Genomic DNA, 20,223 nt, shown 5'->3' with positions numbered 1-20,223 from the left:
TCTGATATCTGAAGTTATATACAGTACTGGTCTGATATCTGAAGTTATATACAGTACTGGTCTGATATCTGAAGTTACATACAGTACTGGTCTGATATCTGAAGTTATATACAGTACTGGTCTGATATCTGAAGATATTTACATACAGTACTGGTCTGATATCTGAAGTTACATACAGTACTGGTCTGATATCTGAAGTTACATACAGTACTGGTCTGATATCTGAAGTTACATACAGTACTGGTCTGATATCTGAAGTTACATACAGTACTGGTCTGATATCTGAAGTTACATACAGTACTGGTCTGATATCTGAAGTTACATACAGTACTGGTCTGATATCTGAAGTTACATACAGTACTGGTCTGATATCTGAAGTTATATACAGTACTGGTCTGATATCTGAAGTTACATACAGTACTGGTCTGATATCTGAAGTTACATACAGTACTGGTCTGATATCTGAAGTTATATACAGTACTGGTCTGATATCTGAAGTTACATACAGTACTGGTCTGATATCTGAAGTTACATACAGTACTGGTCTGATATCTGAAGTTACATACAGTACTGGTCTGATATCTGAAGTTATATACAGTACTGGTCTGATATCTGAAGTTACATACAGTACTGGTCTGATATCTGAAGTTATATACAGTACTGGTCTGATATCTGAAGTTACATACAGTACTGGTCTGATATCTGAAGTTATATACAGTACTGGTCTGATATCTGAAGTTACATACAGTACTGGTCTGATATCTGAAGTTATATACAGTACTGGTCTGATATCTGAAGTTATATACAGTACTGGTCTGATATCTGAAGTTATATACAGTACTGGTCTGATATCTGAAGTTATATACAGTACTGGTCTGATATCTGAAGTTACATACAGTACTGGTCTGATATCTGAAGTTATATACAGTACTGGTCTGATATCTGAAGTTATATACAGTACTGGTCTGATATCTGAAGTTACATACAGTACTGGTCTGATATCTGAAGTTATATACAGTACTGGTCTGATATCTGAAGTTATATACAGTACTGGTCTGATATCTGAAGTTACATACAGTACTGGTCTGATATCTGAAGTTATATACAGTACTGGTCTGATATCTGAAGTTACATACAGTACTGGTCTGATATCTGAAGTTATATACAGTACTGGTCTGATATCTGAAGTTATATACAGTACTGGTCTGATATCTGAAGTTATATACAGTACTGGTCTGATATCTGAAGTTACATACAGTACTGGTCTGATATCTGAAGTTATATACAGTACTGGTCTGATATCTGAAGTTATATACAGTACTGGTCTGATATCTGAAGTTATATACAGTACTGGTCTGATATCTGAAGTTATATACAGTACTGGTCTGATATCTGAAGTTATATACAGTACTGGTCTGATATCTGAAGTTATATACAGTACTGGTCTGATATCTGAAGTTATATACAGTACTGGTCTGATATCTGAAGTTATATACAGTACTGGTCTGATATCTGAAGTTACATACAGTACTGGTCTGATATCTGAAGTTATATACAGTACTGGTCTGATATCTGAAGTTATATACAGTACTGGTCTGATATCTGAAGTTACATACAGTACTGGTCTGATATCTGAAGTTACATACAGTACTGGTCTGATATCTGAAGTTACATATACAGTACTGGTCTGATATCTGAAGTTACATACAGTACTGGTCTGATATCTGAAGTTACATACAGTACTGGTCTGATATCTGAAGTTATATACAGTACTGGTCTGATATCTGAAGTTACATACAGTACTGGTCTGATATCTGAAGTTACATACAGTACTGGTCTGATATCTGAAGTTACATACAGTACTGGTCTGATATCTGAAGTTATATACAGTACTGGTCTGATATCTGAAGTTACATACAGTACTGGTCTGATATCTGAAGTTACATACAGTACTGGTCTGATATCTGAAGTTATATACAGTACTGGTCTGATATCTGAAGTTACATACAGTACTGGTCTGATATCTGAAGTTATATACAGTACTGGTCTGATATCTGAAGTTATATACAGTACTGGTCTGATATCTGAAGTTATATACAGTACTGGTCTGATATCTGAAGTTACATACAGTACTGGTCTGATATCTGAAGTTACATACAGTACTGGTCTGATATCTGAAGTTATATACAGTACTGGTCTGATATCTGAAGTTACATACAGTACTGGTCTGATATCTGAAGTTATATACAGTACTGGTCTGATATCTGAAGTTATATACAGTACTGGTCTGATATCTGAAGTTATATACAGTACTGGTCTGATATCTGAAGTTACATACAGTACTGGTCTGATATCTGAAGTTATATACAGTACTGGTCTGATATCTGAAGTTATATACAGTACTGGTCTGATATCTGAAGTTACATACAGTACTGGTCTGATATCTGAAGTTATATACAGTACTGGTCTGATATCTGAACTTCTGTAGACTGTCATCGACGTGTCCTCTACTGATGTGCTTGTTGATTATGTTGTCGTTGTTGTTGTTGTTTACTTCCAGATCGCTCCGTTGACACTTTGGAGTGTAACTCCTCTCATTAACACCTAGTGATGTAATGTCCTTCTCTTTATTAATGTCATGTTTTTGCGTGGCGGCTCAGAGAGGCTCTGTTATGAGGCAAACCAATTTAACGGTCCTGGACTTGGACAATTATTGACAAAGACATAAACACACTGCCATCTCGACAACACAAACACACACAAAAGCATTCATTATTTTGCGTAATTTCATTTAGACTTACGTACTTTACCAAGCAACTGACACCTGCATGGAAACTCACACAAACGTTTCTACACCCACATCAGGGATATTTAAACAAATGTACCCGATACCATATAAAACTCCAGGTTGTTTAGTCAGTCTGTGACACTGCTAACTCACTGCTAACTCACTGCTAACTCATTGCTAACTCACTGCTAACTCACTGCTAACTCACTGCTGCTAACTCATTGCTAACTCACTGCTAACTCACTGCTAACTCACTGCTAACTCATTGCTAACTCACTGCTAACTCATTGCTAACTCACTGCTAACTCACTGCTAACTCACTGCTAACTCACTGCTAAGTCTGTTTTTATCAGAGCACTGGTGTGGATCCATCTCACCCTGCTTTCTTCCACTCCTCTATATTTGGCTTTGTCACCCCTTCCACCTCTCTCTCTCTATCGCTCCCTTTATTTTTATTCATCACCGTTTTACTCACCCCTGTTCTTTTTCATTTTCTCTCCATCACCCTCCCTCCCCTGTGGTGTTTCCATCTGGAGAACAGACAGTGAAGGGCACTCTGGAGGGAGAGAGATGAACAGAGCAAGAAAGGAGGTGAAGAGGAGAGATTCTACACTATGTAGAAGTAGACGAAGAAGAGAAAAGGAGAGAGAACGCAGGAGAGGAAATAGACGTGAATGAACAACCCCCTTTCTCTCCCACTTTCACCTCATCACCTTTCAATCCGCTTTTAGATGGAAGATGTTTTTATATTGACAGTAAGAGATCTTGTACACCTCCTGATCTGTCTAATGAAGCAGGCTTTTACTGCTCTGACTAGCTGTGACAGTTTAACAAGGCTCGGTCGAGACGGCAGTCAGCTAAATGAATGGCTTAAATTGATATTGTGGCACAGCGATTACATTAACAAGGATTTGAGGAAGAGGAGAGATGATCAGGGAGAGATGTTCTCTCTCTATACATTTTCACCCCTAGTGTCCATCTTTATCAATCCATTCCTCCTTTCTCCCTATTTGTCCTTATCCTCCGTTCTTTACTCCTTTACTTGTCTCCTCCCTCCTTCCTTCCTTCCTTCCTTCCTTCCTTCCTTCCTTCCTTCCTTTCCTTCCTTCCTTCCTTCCTTCCTTCCTTCCTTCCTTCCTTCCTTCCTTCCTTCCTTCCTTCCTTCCTTCCGTCCGTCCTTCCTTCCTTCCTTCCTTCCTTCCTTCCTTCCTTCCTTCCGTCCTTCCCCTTCCTTCCTCCCCTTCCTTCCTTCCTTCCTTCCTTCCTTCCTTCCTTCCTTCCTTCCTTCCTTCCTTCCTTCCTTCCTTCCTTCCTTCCTTCCTTCCTTCCTTCCTTCCTTCCTTCCTTCCTTGTTCTCTTCTTCCATCCAAATAAGCCTCCCTCCTCCGTGCCCCCTCTCTCCCTGTGTCTCAGAGCCCATGGCAGTGAACTCCCCTAGTAACACACATGACAACTGTTCTGGGGCAGCGGTCTGTGAAATAGGGACAAGGAAGCACACACACATTCTGGAGAAGAGTGGATTATTGCCCTCCATCACAAGAGGTGCTTTCAAATCACATTCTGGTGCACATTGTACGTTTTACATTATAGGTGAACACTCATGCACACATACACACATACACACATGACCACACACACGAGTTACACACGAGTCACACATACATGACCACACACACATGAGTCACACACACTAACATGACCAAACACCTGCCAACATTCACTCGCTTGCCCCTCCCCCTTGTACTCTTTCTCCCTCTCTCACTCTCACTCTCTTTCTCTCTCTCTCTCTCTCTCTCTCTCTCTCACTCTCTTTCTCTCTCTCTTTCACTCTCTCCCGCTCTCTCTTTTTTCTCACTCAATCTCTCTCTCTCACTCTCACTCTCTTTCTCTCTCTCTTTCACTCTCTCCCGCTCTCTCTTTTTTCTCACTCAATCTCTCTCTCACTCTCACTCTCTTTCTCTCTCTCTTTCACTCTCTCCCGCTCTCTCTTTTTTCTCACTCAATCTCTCTCTCTCTCTCTCCCTCCCTCTCTCTTTCTACCTCTCTCCTTCTCTCCCTCTCTCTCTCTCTCTCTCTCCCTCCGTCACACACACACGCGTCCGCGGCCATACACTAAATTCACAGCAGTATAGCTTAACATGCAGAGAGAGAAACGAACAGAGAGGGAGGGAAGGAGAGAGAAGAGAAGAACAGCAATAGGCAGTGAAGGCAGAAAGGCACCAGAGAGAGGTAGGGGGAGAGAGAGGGGGAGATTGAGCGAGAGACAGGGAGGCAGAGAGGGAGGGAGGGAGGGAAAGGCGACAGAAGACAACATCGACATACATCGAATGAAGCACTGACAGAGATGATGTGAGTGCCCTTTTAAAGAGAATCTCTCTCGCTCTAATTCTCTCTCTTCCTTCTGCTGCTCATCCCCAGCTGAATCTCTCTTCTTCTTCCTGTCTGTCTTGATGCGTCTCCTTCCTCCCGTTTCCCTGCCTCGCTCTCCTCTTTTCATTCATGCACTCTGCTTTGTTTACAGACAATGTGAGAGAGGAAAGAGGAGGAGAGGGGAGGGGACTGTGTACATGTGTGTGTGTTGATTAAAGGCCATGGGGGAGGGGAGATGTTAAGAGTGATCTAAGGGCATGTAGGGTCACTTAAGTAGAGAGGACGGAAGAGGGGTAGGACAAAACGAGTGCAGAGATGACAGAAATGGGGAGATGGTAGAGACGTGAGATGGGAGGAAGACAGGTTGACAGGTGGTAGGAGATGGGAAAAAGAGAGAGAGAATATAGAATTCACGTGTTGTCTATATTTGGTTTATTAAAGGTGCAATATACAGAAATCTCTTTACTATTTCCTGGTTGCTAAAATTCTAATAGTTCTCCTGATTTCAGTTCATTTTGACAAAACAAGCAATGCATAGTGTAGAGAATCATTGTACAATCTAAACCGCTGTGAAATGCATTTTCAATAACCCAAAATGTTGTATTTTCAGCTGGTCGAAGCTGATGTACAAAACTGAAAGTAAAAGACGCAAAAACTAAACTTAAGAACGGGAAGCATAGAAATAGCTCACATAGAACACATCTACTGCTTCTTAGACGTGCTTTCAAAGAAGTCCAATTTCTATGTGAATTTGATAATAGCTGAATCATCGATCATAAGGATCATAAATAGCCTGTATACATATATGAGTTGTGAAAAACATTGTGATTGTGATGACAGCATGCAAGCCTCAGCCGTTCAGAGCAACAGTCAGTGCGTTATACAGTATCTCCCTATCTGGAGTGAGTTACGGCAAGGGAGAGGAGTCAAACAGAACATGGCCTTAACTCATCCAAAATGCATCCGTTCTTGTGAATGGAGAATCATAACTGAGGAGGAAAACAGTGATTGACAGACTCGGTGAATACCACTGAGAGAGATATATACAGAGATAGAAGAAAGGAGAAAGGAATGTGTTTGAGTGTGTGTATGTGTGTGCGCGTCTGTGCGTCTCTTTTCTCTTTATATTCTGTTGGTGTATGAAATAGTCACATACTCAGCAAACAAACCCCATCACCCCTTGGCCCGCTCTTTCTCCTCTCTCTCAAAATTACCTCATATCTCTCTCCCTTTTTATGCTAAACCATCTCCCCCTCACTCACACACTCCCTCCTTCTCCCTCTCTTGTTCCCCTCTCTCTCTCTCTCTCTCTCTCTCTCTCTCTCTCTCTCTCTCTCTCTCTCTCTCTCTCTCTCTCTCTCTCTCTCTCTCTCTCTCTGTCGCTCCCTCGTTCTCTGTCTGTCAGTCAGTCACAGTGAACCATCTCCATCTCTCTCCTGCTCCCTCGTTCTCTGTCTGTCTTAAGTATGAAGGGGCTGGGAGAGCTAGGCCCTCACTCTCTCTCTCTCCATCGCTCTCTCCTCCTCTCCTCCCCTCCCTCGGCTCGTACTCACTGCTCTCTCGCTGGAAGACGAGAAGGAGGAGGAGGAGGAGGGGGGGGGAAATGGCGATGGGGGGATGCGGCGAGGAGGATCTCTCCCTCTCTTCTTCCTGGCCGTCGCTAGGCCCCATGAATAGGAGTGTCTGGTTCATTTACAGGTACTGGCTGTTTTTGATTTCTCACTGGTCGCAGGGCTGGAGGATAGAGGGATGGTGAGGGGAGGGAGGGTGGGAGGGAGGGAGAGGAGCATGCATGTGGACATGGATGGTAGACTGGAGTGATTAGGAAGACTAATCGATAGACAGATGGGATGTGTTGCAATGCATGAGCCTGTATGTGTGTCCGTGTGTGCGCCTGTGTGTGTGTGTGCGTCTGTGACTGTGTGTGTGTGTAGTGAGGAAGGAGAGACACATGCACAGCCCGGTACATTAGCAGTAACGTTACAGCCTAGCTGTGTCTCCATGTACATTAATCACTCTCCTCTCCCTCTCCGTGTCTGTGTCTGTACGTCTGCCTTCAGTAGCAACACAGTACCGACACAACTGTCTGATAATTGCTGCTTCTCACATCTGCAGAATGTGTGTGTGTGTGTCGTGTTTGTGGGTCTCTGTGTGTGACGGTCTGTGAGCTGTTGTTGATTGAGAACAAGGTATAGGAGGCAGATCTATAACATGTATCCCCGCTAGTGGCTCTGCTTCTACTGTGTCTACATATGGTGTGTGTACGTGTGTGTGTGTGTGTGTGTTATCAATGTGTGCCCCTGTGCATGTGTACAAACATTAGTGTATAAGAGAATGAGAAGTGGTTTGAGAGGTGCATGCTGTGCCATAGGTAGCAGTCCCCCTTGCTATGCTTCTAGATGATGTTACCAATACTTATAGCAGAGCTGGGACGATAAACCCCAAATGATCCACACCGACCATACCGATCACTTATCGCAGGCATTTTGCTGGTACCACTCACTACGATAAGTATCCTATACTAGAGAAATGTGAAGATCTACACGTGCTTCTACACCTGCATTGCTGTTTGGGGTTCTAGGCTGGGTTTCTGTACAGCACTTAGTGAAATCAGCTGATGTAAGAAGGGCTTTATAAATACATTTGATTGATTGATTGAAGTTTGAAATGAAATAAGTTTTCTAATATGGGTGATTGTTAATGGGACAACCATCAAACTAGTAGTAGTAGTTTAAAGGATAATAGTTATAAACTGTGGTTCACATTAATGTTATAAACTGTGGTTCACATTAATGTTATAAACTGTGGTGCACATTAATGTTATAAACTGTGGTGCACATTAATGTTATAAACTGTGGTGCACATTAATGTTATAAACTGTGGTGCACATTAATGTTATAAACTGTGGTTCACCATTAATGTTATAAACTGTGGTGCACATTAATGTTATAAACTGTGGTGCACATTAATGTTATAAACTGTGGTGCACATTAATGTTATAAACTGTGGTGCACATTAATGTTATAAACTGTGGTGCACATTCATTCATGTTATAAACTGTGGTTCACATTAATGTTATAAACTGTGGTGCACATTAATGTTATAAACTGTGGTGCACATTAATGTTATAAACTGTGGTGCACATTAATGTTATAAACTGTGGTGCACATTAATGTTATAAACTGTGGTGCACATTAATGTTATAAACTGTGGTGCACATTAATGTTATAAACTGTGGTGCACATTAATGTTATAAACTGTGGTGCACATTCATTCATGTTATAAACTGTGGTTCACATTAATGTTATAAACTGTGGTGCACATTAATGTTATAAACTGTGGTGCACATTCATTCATGTTATAAACTGTGGTGCACATTAATGTTATAAACTGTGGTGCACATTAATGTTATAAACTGTGGTGCACATTAATGTTATAAACTGTGGTGCACATTAATGTTATAAACTGTGGTGCACATTCATTCATGTTATAAACTGTGGTTCACATTAATGTTATAAACTGTGGTGCACATTAATGTTATAAACTGTGGTGCACATTCATTCATGTTATAAACTGTGGTGCACATTAATGTTATAAACTGTGGTGCACATTAATGTTATAAACTGTGGTGCACATTAATGTTATAAACTGTGGTGCACATTAATGTTATAAACTGTGGTTCACATTAATGTTATAAACTGTGGTGCACATTAATGTTATAAACTGTGGGGCACATTCATGTTATAAACTGTGGTGCACATTCATTCATGTTATAAACTGTGGTTCACATTCATTTTATAAACTGTGGTTCACATTAATGTTATAACCTGTGGTGCACATTAATGTTATAAACTGTGGTGCACATTAATGTTATAAACTGTGGTGCACATTAATGTTATAAACTGTGGTGCACATTCATTCATGTTATAAACTGTGGTGCACATTAATGTTATAAACTGTGGTGCACATTAATGTTATAAACTGTGGTGCACATTAATGTTATAAACTGTGGTGCACATTAATGTTATAAACTGTGGTGCACATTCATTCATGTTATAAACTGTGGTGCACATTAATGTTATAAACTGTGGTGCACATTAATGTTATAAACTGTGGTGCACATTCATTCATGTTATAAACTGTGGTGCACATTAATGTTATAAACTGTGGTGCACATTAATGTTATAAACTGTGGTGCACATTCATTCATGTTATAAACTGTGGTGCACATTAATGTTATAAACTGTGGTGCACATTAATGTTATAAACTGTGGTGCACATTAATGTTATAAACTGTGGTGCACATTAATGTTATAAACTGTGGTGCACATTCATTCATGTTATAAACTGTGGTTCACATTAATGTTATAAATAAACTGTGGTGCACATTCATGTTATAAACTGTGGTGCACATTAATGTTATAAACTGTGGTGCACATTAATGTTATAAACTGTGGTGCACATTCATTCATGTTATAAACTGTGGTTCACATTAATGTTATAAACTGTGGTGCACATTAATGTTATAAACTGTGGTGCACATTCATTCATGTTATAAACTGTGGTGCACATTAATGTTATAAACTGTGGTGCACATTAATGTTATAAACTGTGGTGCACATTAATGTTATAAACTGTGGTGCACATTAATGTTATAAACTGTGGTTCACATTAATGTTATAAACTGTGGTGCACATTAATGTTATAAACTGTGGGGCACATTCATGTTATAAACTGTGGTGCACATTCATTCATGTTATAAACTGTGGTTCACATTCATTTTATAAACTGTGGTTCACATTAATGTTATAAACTGTGGTGCACATTAATGTTATAAACTGTGGTGCACATTAATGTTATAAACTGTGGTGCACATTAATGTTATAAACTGTGGTGCACATTAATGTTATAAACTGTGGTGCACATTAATGTTATAAACTGTGGTTCACATTAATGTTATAAACTGTGGTGCACATTAATGTTATACACTGTGGTGCACATTAATGTTATAAACTGTGGTGCACATTAATGTTATAAACTGTGGTGCACATTAATGTTATAAACTGTGGTTCACATTAATGTTATAAACTGTGGTGCACATTAATTCATGTTATAAACTGTGGTGCACATTCATGTTATAAACTGTGGTGCACATTCATTAATGTTATAAACTGTGGTGCACATCAATTCATGTTATAAACTGTGGTGCACATTAATTCATGTTATAAACTGTGGTGCACATTAATTCATGTTATAAACTGTGGTGCACGTTCATGTTATAAACTGTGGTGCACATTAATGTTATAAACTGTGGTGCATATTAATGTTATAAACTGTGGTGCACATTCATGTTATAAACTGTGGTGCACATTAATGTTATAAACTGTGGTGCACATTCATGTTATAAACTGTGGTGCACATTCATGTTATAAACTGTGGTGCACATTCATTCATGTTATAAACTGTGGTGCACATTCATTCATGTTATAAACTGTGGTGCACGTTCATGTTATAAACTGTGGTGCACATTAATGTTATAAACTGTGGTGCATATTAATGTTATAAACTGTGGTGCACATTCATGTTATAAACTGTGGTGCACATTAATGTTATAAACTGTGGTGCACATTCATGTTATAAACTGTGGTGCACATTCATTCATGTTATAAACTGTGGTGCACATTCATTCATGTTATAAACTGTGGTTCACATTAATGTTATAAACTGTGGTGCACATTAATGTTATAAACTGTGGTGCACATTAATTCATGTTATAAACTGTGGTGCACATTCATGTTATAAACTGTGGTGCACATTAATGTTATAAACTGTGGTGCACATTAATGTTATAAACTGTGGTGCACATTAATGTTATTACAAACTGTGGTGCACATTCATTCATGTTATAAACTGTGGTTCACATTAATGTTATAAACTGTGGTGCACATTCATGTTATAAACTGTGGTTCACATTAATGTTATAAACTGTGGTGCACATTCATTAATGTTATAAACTGTGGTGCACATTCATTAATGTTATAAACTGTGGTGCACATTCATTAATGTTATAAACTGTGGTGCACATTAATGTTATAAACTGTGGTGCACATTAATGTTATAAACTGTGGTGCACATTCATTAATGTTATAAACTGTGGTGCACATTCATTAATGTTATAAACTGTGGTGCACATTCATTAATGTTATAAACTGTGGTGCACATTCATTAATGTTATAAACTGTGGTGCACATTCATTAATGTTATAAACTGTGGTGCACATTCATTAATGTTATAAACTGTGGTTCACATTAATGTTATAAACTGTGGTTCACATTAATGTTATAATCTGTGGTTCACATTAATGTTATAAACTGTGGTGCACATTTATTAATGTTATAAACTGTGGTTCACATTAATGTTATAAACTGTGGTGCACATTAATGTTATAAACTGTGGTTCACATTAATGTTATAATCTGTGGTTCACATTAATGTTATAATCTGTGGTTCACATTAATGTTATAAACTGTGGTGCACATTTATTAATGTTATAAACTGTGGTTCACATTAATGTTATAATCTGTGGTTCCCATTAATGTTATAAACTGTGGTGCACATTAATGTTATAAACTGTGGTGCACATTTATTAATGTTATAAACTGTGGTTCACATTCATGTTCTAAACGTATCATTCTATTTATGGTTACAGCATTAATTGAGGTAATTTATCACGATAGGGATTTTTGTCCATATCCCCCGGCTCTTACTTCTAGATTGTGTCGCATGGATCAGTTACATTGGAGATACAGTAGGTATGTATGTAGGAGGAACATGGTTAGATGATTGTGTGGTGTTATTACGGTATGCACAACCTTGAGTTGGTGACAGACTTGATGACAGGAGAGCTTGTGTCAGTATAGTACTGGGCTGCAGTCCAGAGGAATGTTTGTGTGAGGAACATAACCAACCTAACAAACCAATCCCCATGGTGTGGCGGGTCCCAAATTACACCCTATTCCCCATATAGATCCCATTCATCTCTGGTCAACAGTGGTGCACTAGGCTCAATTATGAGGAAGGTGTCATTACAGATGGATGCAGTCCGTGATTGTGTGGTGCTCATTGGTTCATGCTGGCAAATGACTGTATTTAAGTGAGTTGCTATGCGAGTTGCTATGCCAGTGGAGGGGACGGCCTGGGTGAAGAAGAAGAAGGGAAGAAAAACAGTCCAGCAACATACAGTACGTAAACATTATTAAAGGTAAACAGTATGTTGACAGTAGCTAGTTGAATCATTGGATGACTGGTTAACTACCTAAACTAGGTCTTCCAAAAGGGGATCAAGTGGCTGACATGCAGGTGCTTGTGGGTATTCCCACTTCTTCTGTGGTCTTTCCATGATAGCTCCATGTACTCTAGTTAGATAGCAACTGGAAACTGCCAATTATCGTCATCTCCCATACTCATTATCCCCTGTTTATTCATGAGGCTATTTTAGCGAGGCGGACCAACATAACCTGACCTCTTTATTGGCTCTACATGTGAGGGTTCTTCTTCTTTGGATGACTACGTCTGTGACATCAGAGCACCTAGCTGTGCATACATTTCTCTCTTCCAGTGTAGTCAGGCCTCTCTATATTACACCAGCTAGATCCTACGTCCTGTAGCTTGTTGCTCAGGCAACCGTCATCATCATATATAGCCTAGCATCTTAGAGAGTGAGGTTCTGGAACAACATCTCTGGTCTTTCTGTCAACCAACCCAGCGCAATCTCACTGTACCTCACCTAGTCGCCGACACAAGGCTGCCCAGCGAGCCCCTGGTCTGGTGCATTATGTCATCAGCTGACCCCTGACCCCAGAGAGGACACAGGAAATACAAAACCCACTGCCCAGCTCTGGGGAGCTGAGTCAGGGCAGAGACAGTTAAATGTATTCATTCATGTGCTTAAAAATGTGCCCTCATTTCAGAAAGTCCCTGACCCCTCTCACCTCCCTCTCTCTCCCAGGATTAAGGCTCCCTCCTGGGGCAGTGTGCATGTATGCAGGGGGATACCTATCTCCTACCTCTCTCTCCTAACTCTCTCTCTCCTACCTCTCTCTCCTACCTCTCTCCTACCTCTCTCTCTCCTACCTCTCTCCTACCTCTCTCTCCTACCTCTCTCGCTCCTACCTCTCTCTCTCCGACCTTTCTCTCCTACCTCTCTCTCTCCTACCTCTCTCTCTCCTACCTCTCTCTCTCCTACCTATCTCTCCTACCTTTCTCTCCTACCTCTCTCTCCTACCCCTCTCTCTCCTACCTCTCTCTCCTACCTCTCTCTCTCCTACCTATCTCTCCTACCTCTCTCTCTCCTACCTCTCTCCTATAACTCTCTCTCCTACCTATCTCTCCTACCTCTCTCTCCTACCTATCTCTCCTACCTCTCTCTCCTACCTATCTCTCCTACCTCTCTCTCTCCTACCTATCTCTCCTATCTCTCTCTCTCCTACCTCTCTCCTAACTCTCTCTCCTACCTATCTCTCCTACCTCTCTCTCCTACCTATCTCTCCTACCTCTCTCTCTCCTACCTATCTCTCCTATCTCTCTCTCTCCTACCTCTCTCCTAACTCTCTCTCCTACCTATCTCTCCTACCTCTCTCCTACCTCTCTCTCCTACCTATCTCTCCTACCTCTCTCTCCTACCTCTCTCTCTCCTACCTCCCTCTCTCCTACCTCTCTCTCTCTCCTACCTCTCTCTCTCCTACCTATCTCTCCTACCCTCTCTCTCTCTCCTACCTCTCTCTCTCCTACCTCTCTCTCCTACCTATCTCTCCTACCTCTCTCTCTCCTACCTCTCTCTCTCTCTCCTACCTCTCTCTCTCTCCTACCTCTCTCCTACCTCTCTCTCTCTCCTACCTCTCTCTCTCCTACCTCTCTCTCCTACCTATCTCTCCTACCTCTCTCTCTCCTACCTCTCTCTCTCCTACCTCTCTCTCTCTCTCCTACCTCTCTCTCTCTCCTACCTCTCTCCTACCTCTCTCTCTCTCTCTCTCTCTCCTACCTCTCTCTCCTACCTCTCTCTCCTACCTCTCTCTCTCATACCTCTCTCTCTCTTTCTCTTCTTCCTGCTGTCCCCTTTTTCCACTCCTTTTTTTAATGTATCTCATGTTATCGCTAAGTGTCTCTCCCCATCTCTCTCTGTCCTCTCTCTTAGTGACTATATCATCAAGGAGAAGACAGTGCTTCTGCAGAAAAAAGACAGTGAGGGTTTTGGCTTTGTGCTGAGAGGAGCCAAGGGTAAGGAAACACGTGCGATCAGCTGTTGATAGACAGTCAGGCAAACAGACAGGCCTTTAACACACACACACACACACACACACACACACACACACACACACACACACACACACACACACACACACACACACACACACACACACACACACACACACACACACACACACACACACACACACACACACACACACACACACAGATGAACACACTTGGACAGTCTCACTGTGCTGCCAGGGCTTCATCAGTCTAGTTATTACAGTGGTTATGACATAATGCTGGTTACCCCTCTGTTCTCTGTCTTCAGCTCAGACCCCCATCGAGGAGTTCACTCCCACCCCAGCCTTCCCAGCACTGCAGTACCTGGAGTCTGTCGACGAAGGAGGCGTGGCCTGGAGAGCCGGTCTGAGAATGGGAGACTTCCTCATTGAGGTGTGTGCTGCTAGGGCATGATGGGAGCTGAAGTTGGATTCTTCACAATGACTGTTATTATGAAAAATCACCCTCTCTAACCAATTACATGGACTTCTTCTTCTTCACCTCTACCCCCCTCTCTCAGGTGAATGGTCAGAATGTGGTGAAGGTGGGACACAGGCAGGTGGTCAACATGATCAGGCAAGGTGGAAACGCCCTCATGGTCAAGGTTGTCATGGTGACACGCAACCCTGACATGGAGGATGGCCAGAGAAAGAAAAGTAAGAGACAACACAGGGTCTGGAACTACGACAACGATGATGGTGATGAGGATGAGGACGAGGACGAGGATGATAATGCTTTCCTTTCTCCACAGTCCCCCAGCAGAGTAAAAGACTAAGCACTCCGGCCATCGCTCTCCGCTCCAAATCCATGACCTCAGAACTGGAGGAGATGGGTAAGACATGGGGGATACGGGTTGGGTTCTGGGTAGAGACAGGAAAGACAAGGACAGAGGAGGGAGGAGACCAGGAACATACGGAGAGGGAAAGAGCATCTAGAAGGAATACAAAGGAATGTAGAGGGAGATGTACGTCTGGAGATGGAGAGAGATGATGAGAAGAGAAGGTGAAAGACAGGAGAGATGGGTAGAGCTTAAGATGCATGAAGTGAAAAAAGCCAGAGAGGCCTAAAGAAGAACCCACTAGGCACAGACGTCTGTTCCACGTTTCGACCAGTGTGTGCCCATTGGGAAAGGAAAGGCACAAAGGGGATACAAAGTCACAGAGAGGTGGGCTGTGATGGACAGAGGGAAGAAAAGGAGGGCAAGCAAGAGAGGCAGAGAAGTGACACTGTCATGTACTGTCTGAGTGTCCAGGGAAAGGTGTCAGAACCTTAATGGTGACAGCATTGTTAGGGTACCAACATGGATGAGAGTCTCAATGCATTTCACTGTTCTTTCAGAGGTTCCACACTGTCACTTCCAGCACCCCCACTACAGGTAACCCCTCAAACAATGACCCCACCCACCCCTGATCCTTTTCACTGCGCCCCCTTTTAACCCCGCACCCCCAGCCCTATAACCCCAGACCAGTCCCACGTCTCCACAAACACACCTACCCTGGCTGAGTGTGTTGTTGCCAGGGTAACACTGCAGGGGGTGGGTGTCACTCTGAGGGAGACTACTGTAGATGCTGCTGCGGTCTCTACTGAGCATGCTCACTTCACCCATGATGATGATTTATGGGAGCAGATAATATGAGAGGCAAGTGGGAGCCTCTGAGTATTTCCTATCTGATCCTAGGTCAGATTCCAGCTCATTCCAACAGACTCCCATATGTCCCTCTCTCTTACAAGCCAGTCTGCTGAGACATTACTCCTGTCCTCAATACACATGGTTTATTATCTCCTCTAGTGCAGAGCCAGGATAAGATCCAGATGGTTGGGTAACTACTAGCTTACTGTACCCCTGACTATCCCCTCATCACCCCTCTCTGTGGTCCAAACCCCTGACTATCCCCCCAACACCCCTCTCTGTGGTCCAAACCCCTGACTATCCCCCCAACACCCCTCTCTGTGGTCCAAACCCCTCCTATCCCCCCAACACCCCTCTCTGTGGTCCAAACCCCTGACTATCCAACCCCTGACCCCCAACACCCCTCTCTGTGGTCCAAACCCCTCCTATCCCCCCAACACCCCTCTCTGTGGTCCAACCCCTGGACCATCATCCCCCAACACCCCTCTCTGTGGTCCAAACCCCTGACTATCCCCCCAACACCCCTCTCTGTGGTCCAACCCCTGACTATCCCTACAACACCCCTCTCTGTGGTCCAAACCCCTGACTACAACACCCCTTTCTGTGGTCCAAACCCCTGACTACACACCCCTCTCTGTGGTCCACACCCCTGGACCATCCCCCAACACCCCTCTCTGTGGTCCAAACCCCTGACTATCCCCCAACACCCCTCTCTGTGGTCCAAACCCCTGACTATATCCCCCCGAACACCCCTCTCTGTGGTCCAACCCCTGGACCATCCCCCAACACCCCTCTCTGTGGTCCAAATCTCTGTGGTCCCCCTGACTATCCCCCAACACCCCTCTTTGTGGTCCACACCCCTCTCTGTGGTCCCCCTGACTATCCCTACAACACCCCTCTCTGTGGTCCAAACCCCTGCCTATCCCCTCATCACCCCTTTCTGTGGTCCAAACCCCTGACTATCTGTGGTCCCCCAACACACCCCTCTCTGTGGTCCAAACCCCTGACTATCCCCCCAACACCCCTCTCTGTGGTCCAACCCCCTGACTATCCCCTCATCACACCCCTCTCTGTGGTCCAAACCCCTGACTATCCCCTCATCACCCCTCTCTGTGGTCTCTGTGGTACAAACCCCCATCCCCCCATCACCCCTCTCTCTGTGGTCCAAACCCCTGACTATCCCTATCCCTACAACACCCCTCTCTGTGGTCCAAACCCCTGACTATCCCCCCAACCCCTCTCTGTGGTCCAAACCCCTCCTATCTCTGTGGTCCAACCCCCTGGACCATCCCCCAACACCCCTCTCTGTGGTCCAAACCCCTGACTATCCCCCAACACCCCTCTCTGTGGTCCAACCCCCCTGGTCCAAACCCCCTATCCCCCAACACCCCTCTCTGTGGTCTCAAACCCCTGACTATCCCCCAACACCCATCTCTGTGGTCCAAACCCCTGACTATCCCCCAACACCCCTCTCTGTGGTCCAACCCCTGGACCATCCCCCAACACCCCTCTCTGTGGTCCAAACCCCTGACTATCCCCCAACACCCCTCTTTGTGGTCCAACCCCTGACTATCCCTACAACACCCCTCTCTGTGGTCCAAACCCCTGCCTATCCCCTCATCACCCCTTTCTGTGGTCCAAACCCCTGACTATCCCCCCAACACCCCTCTCTGTGGTCCAAACCCCTGACTATCCCCCCAACACCCCTCTCTGTGGTCCAACCCCTGACTATCCCCTCATCACCCCTCTCTGTGGTCCAAACCCCTGACTCATCCTGTGGTCCAACCCCTCATCACCCCTCTCTGTGGTCCAAACCCCTGACTATCCCCCATCACCTCTCTCTGTGGTCTAAACCCCTGACTATCCCCCATCACCCCTCTCTGTGGTCCAAACCCCTGACTACAACACCCCCCTGTGGTCCAACCCCTATCCCCCAACACCCCCCCCATCATCTCTGTGGTCCAAACCCCCCCTCTCTCTGTGTCCAAACCCCTGACTATCCCCCCCCCCAACACCCCCTCTGACCCCTGCCTATCCCCTCATCACCCCTCTCTATCCCCCCAACACCCCTCTCTGTGGTCCAAACCCCTGACTATCCCCCAACACCCCTCTCTGTGGTCCAAACCCCTGACTATCCCTCATCACCCCTCTCTGTGGTCCAAATCCCCCTGACTATCCCCCAACACCCCTCTCTGTGGTCCAAACCCCTGACTATCCCCCAACATCACCCTCTCTGTGGTCCAAACCCCTGACTATCCCCCATCACCCCTCTCTGTGGTCCAAACCCCTGACTATCCCCCCATCACCCCTCTCTGTGGTCCAAACCCCTGACTATCCCCCCCCTCTCTGTGGTCAAACAAACCCCCTGACTATCCCCCCATCACCCCTCTCTGTGGTCCAAACCCCTGACTATCCCCCAACACCCCTCTCTGTGGTCCAAACCCCTGACTATCTGTGGTCCCAACACACCCCCTCTCTGTGGTCCAAACCCCTGACTATCCCCCCAACACCCCTCTCTGTGGTCCCCCTGACTATCACCCCTCTCTGTGGTCCAAACCCCTGACTATCCCCTCATCACCCCTCTCTGTGGTCCAAACCCCTGACTATCCCCTCATCACCCCTCTCTGTGGTCCAAACCCCTGACTATCCCCCCATCACCCCTCTCTGTGGTCCAAACCCCTGACTATCCCCCCAACACCCCTCTCTGTGGTCCAAACCCCTGACTATCCCCCCAACACCCCTCTCTGTGTGGTCCAAACCCCTGACTATCCCCCCACTACACACCCCTCTCTGTGGTCCAAACCCCTGACTATCCCCCAACACCCCTCTCTGTGGTCCACCCCTCTCTCTGTGGTCCAATCCCCCCAACACCCCCTCTGTGGTCCAAACTATCCCCCAACACCCCTCTCTGTGGTCCAAACCCCTGACTATCTGTGGTCCCCTGACTATCCCCCCAACACCCCTCTCTGTGGTCCAACCCCTGGACCATCCCCCCAACACCCCTCTCTGTGGTCCAAACCCCTGACTATCTGTGGTCCCCCAACACCCCTCTCTGTGGTCCAACCCCTGACTATCCCCCAACACCCCTCTCTGTGGTCCAAACCCCTGCCTATCCCCTCATCATCCCTCTCTGTGGTCCAAACCCCTGACTATCCTCTCATCACCCCTCTCTGTGGTCCAAACCCCTGACTTTCCCCCATCACCTCTCTCTGTGGTCTAAACACCTGACTATCCCCCATCACCCCTCTCTGTGGTACAAACCCCTGCTATCCCCCCATCACCCCTCTCTCTCTGTGGTCCAAACCCCTGACTATCCCCCAACACCCCTCTCTGTGGTCCAAACCCCTGACTATCCCCCATCACCCCCTCTGTGGTCCAAACCCCTGACTATCCTCTCATCACCCCTCTCTGTGGTCCAAACCCCTGACTATCCCCCAACACCCCTCTCTGTGGTCCAAACCTCCCTGACTATCCCCCCATCACCCTCTCTGTGGTGACTATAAACCCCTGACTATCCCCCATCACCCCTCTCTGTGGTCCAAACCCCTGACTATCCCCCATCACCCCTCTCTGTGGTCCAACACCCCCTCTGTGGTCCAAACTGATCCCCCATCACCCCTCTCTGTGGTCCAAACCCCTGACTATCCCCCTACCCCTCTCTGTGGTCCCCCTGACTAACACCCCTCTCTGTGGTCCAAACCCCTGACTATCCCCCAACACCCCTCTCTGTGGTCCAAACCCCTGACTATCCCCCAACACCCCTCTCTGTGGTCCAAACCCCCCTGGTCCAAACCCCTGACTATCCCCCCAACACCCCTCTCTGTGGTCCAAACCCCTCCTATCCCCCCAACACCCCTCTCTGTGGTCCAAACCCCTGACTATCCCCCAACACCCCTCTCTGTGGTCCAAACCCCTGACTATCCCCCATCAACACCCCCCCCAACATCCCCCCAACACCCCTCTGTGGTCCTCTCTGTGGTCCAAACACCCCCTGGACTATCCCCCAACACCCCTCTCTGTGGTCCAAACCCCTGACTATCCCCCCAACACCCCTCTCTGTGGTCCAAACCCCTGACTATCCCCCCAACACCCCTCTCTGTGGTCCAAACCCCTGACTATCCCCC

The 20,223-nt window shown here is 45.1% G+C and overlaps 1 protein-coding gene across 1 annotated transcript in view; it reads left to right on the top strand.

The window, feature by feature from the left end:
- LOC124015384 (SH3 and multiple ankyrin repeat domains protein 1-like) overlaps positions 1-20,223 on the top strand; it is a 149,219-nt gene that overhangs the window by 115,814 nt on the left and 13,182 nt on the right. The window contains exons 14-17 of the mRNA XM_046330549.1: positions 14,351-14,433; positions 14,738-14,862; positions 14,990-15,125; positions 15,221-15,301. Of these exons, the coding sequence (XP_046186505.1) occupies positions 14,351-14,433; positions 14,738-14,862; positions 14,990-15,125; positions 15,221-15,301 (425 nt within the window). The remainder of the gene's footprint in view (positions 1-14,350; positions 14,434-14,737; positions 14,863-14,989; positions 15,126-15,220; positions 15,302-20,223) is intronic.

The sequence above is a fragment of the Oncorhynchus gorbuscha genome, linkage group LG26 (genome assembly GCF_021184085.1).
Source record: "Oncorhynchus gorbuscha isolate QuinsamMale2020 ecotype Even-year linkage group LG26, OgorEven_v1.0, whole genome shotgun sequence".
Lineage (NCBI taxonomy): Eukaryota > Metazoa > Chordata > Actinopteri > Salmoniformes > Salmonidae > Oncorhynchus > Oncorhynchus gorbuscha.
This window is presented reverse-complemented; position numbering and strand designations above follow the sequence as displayed.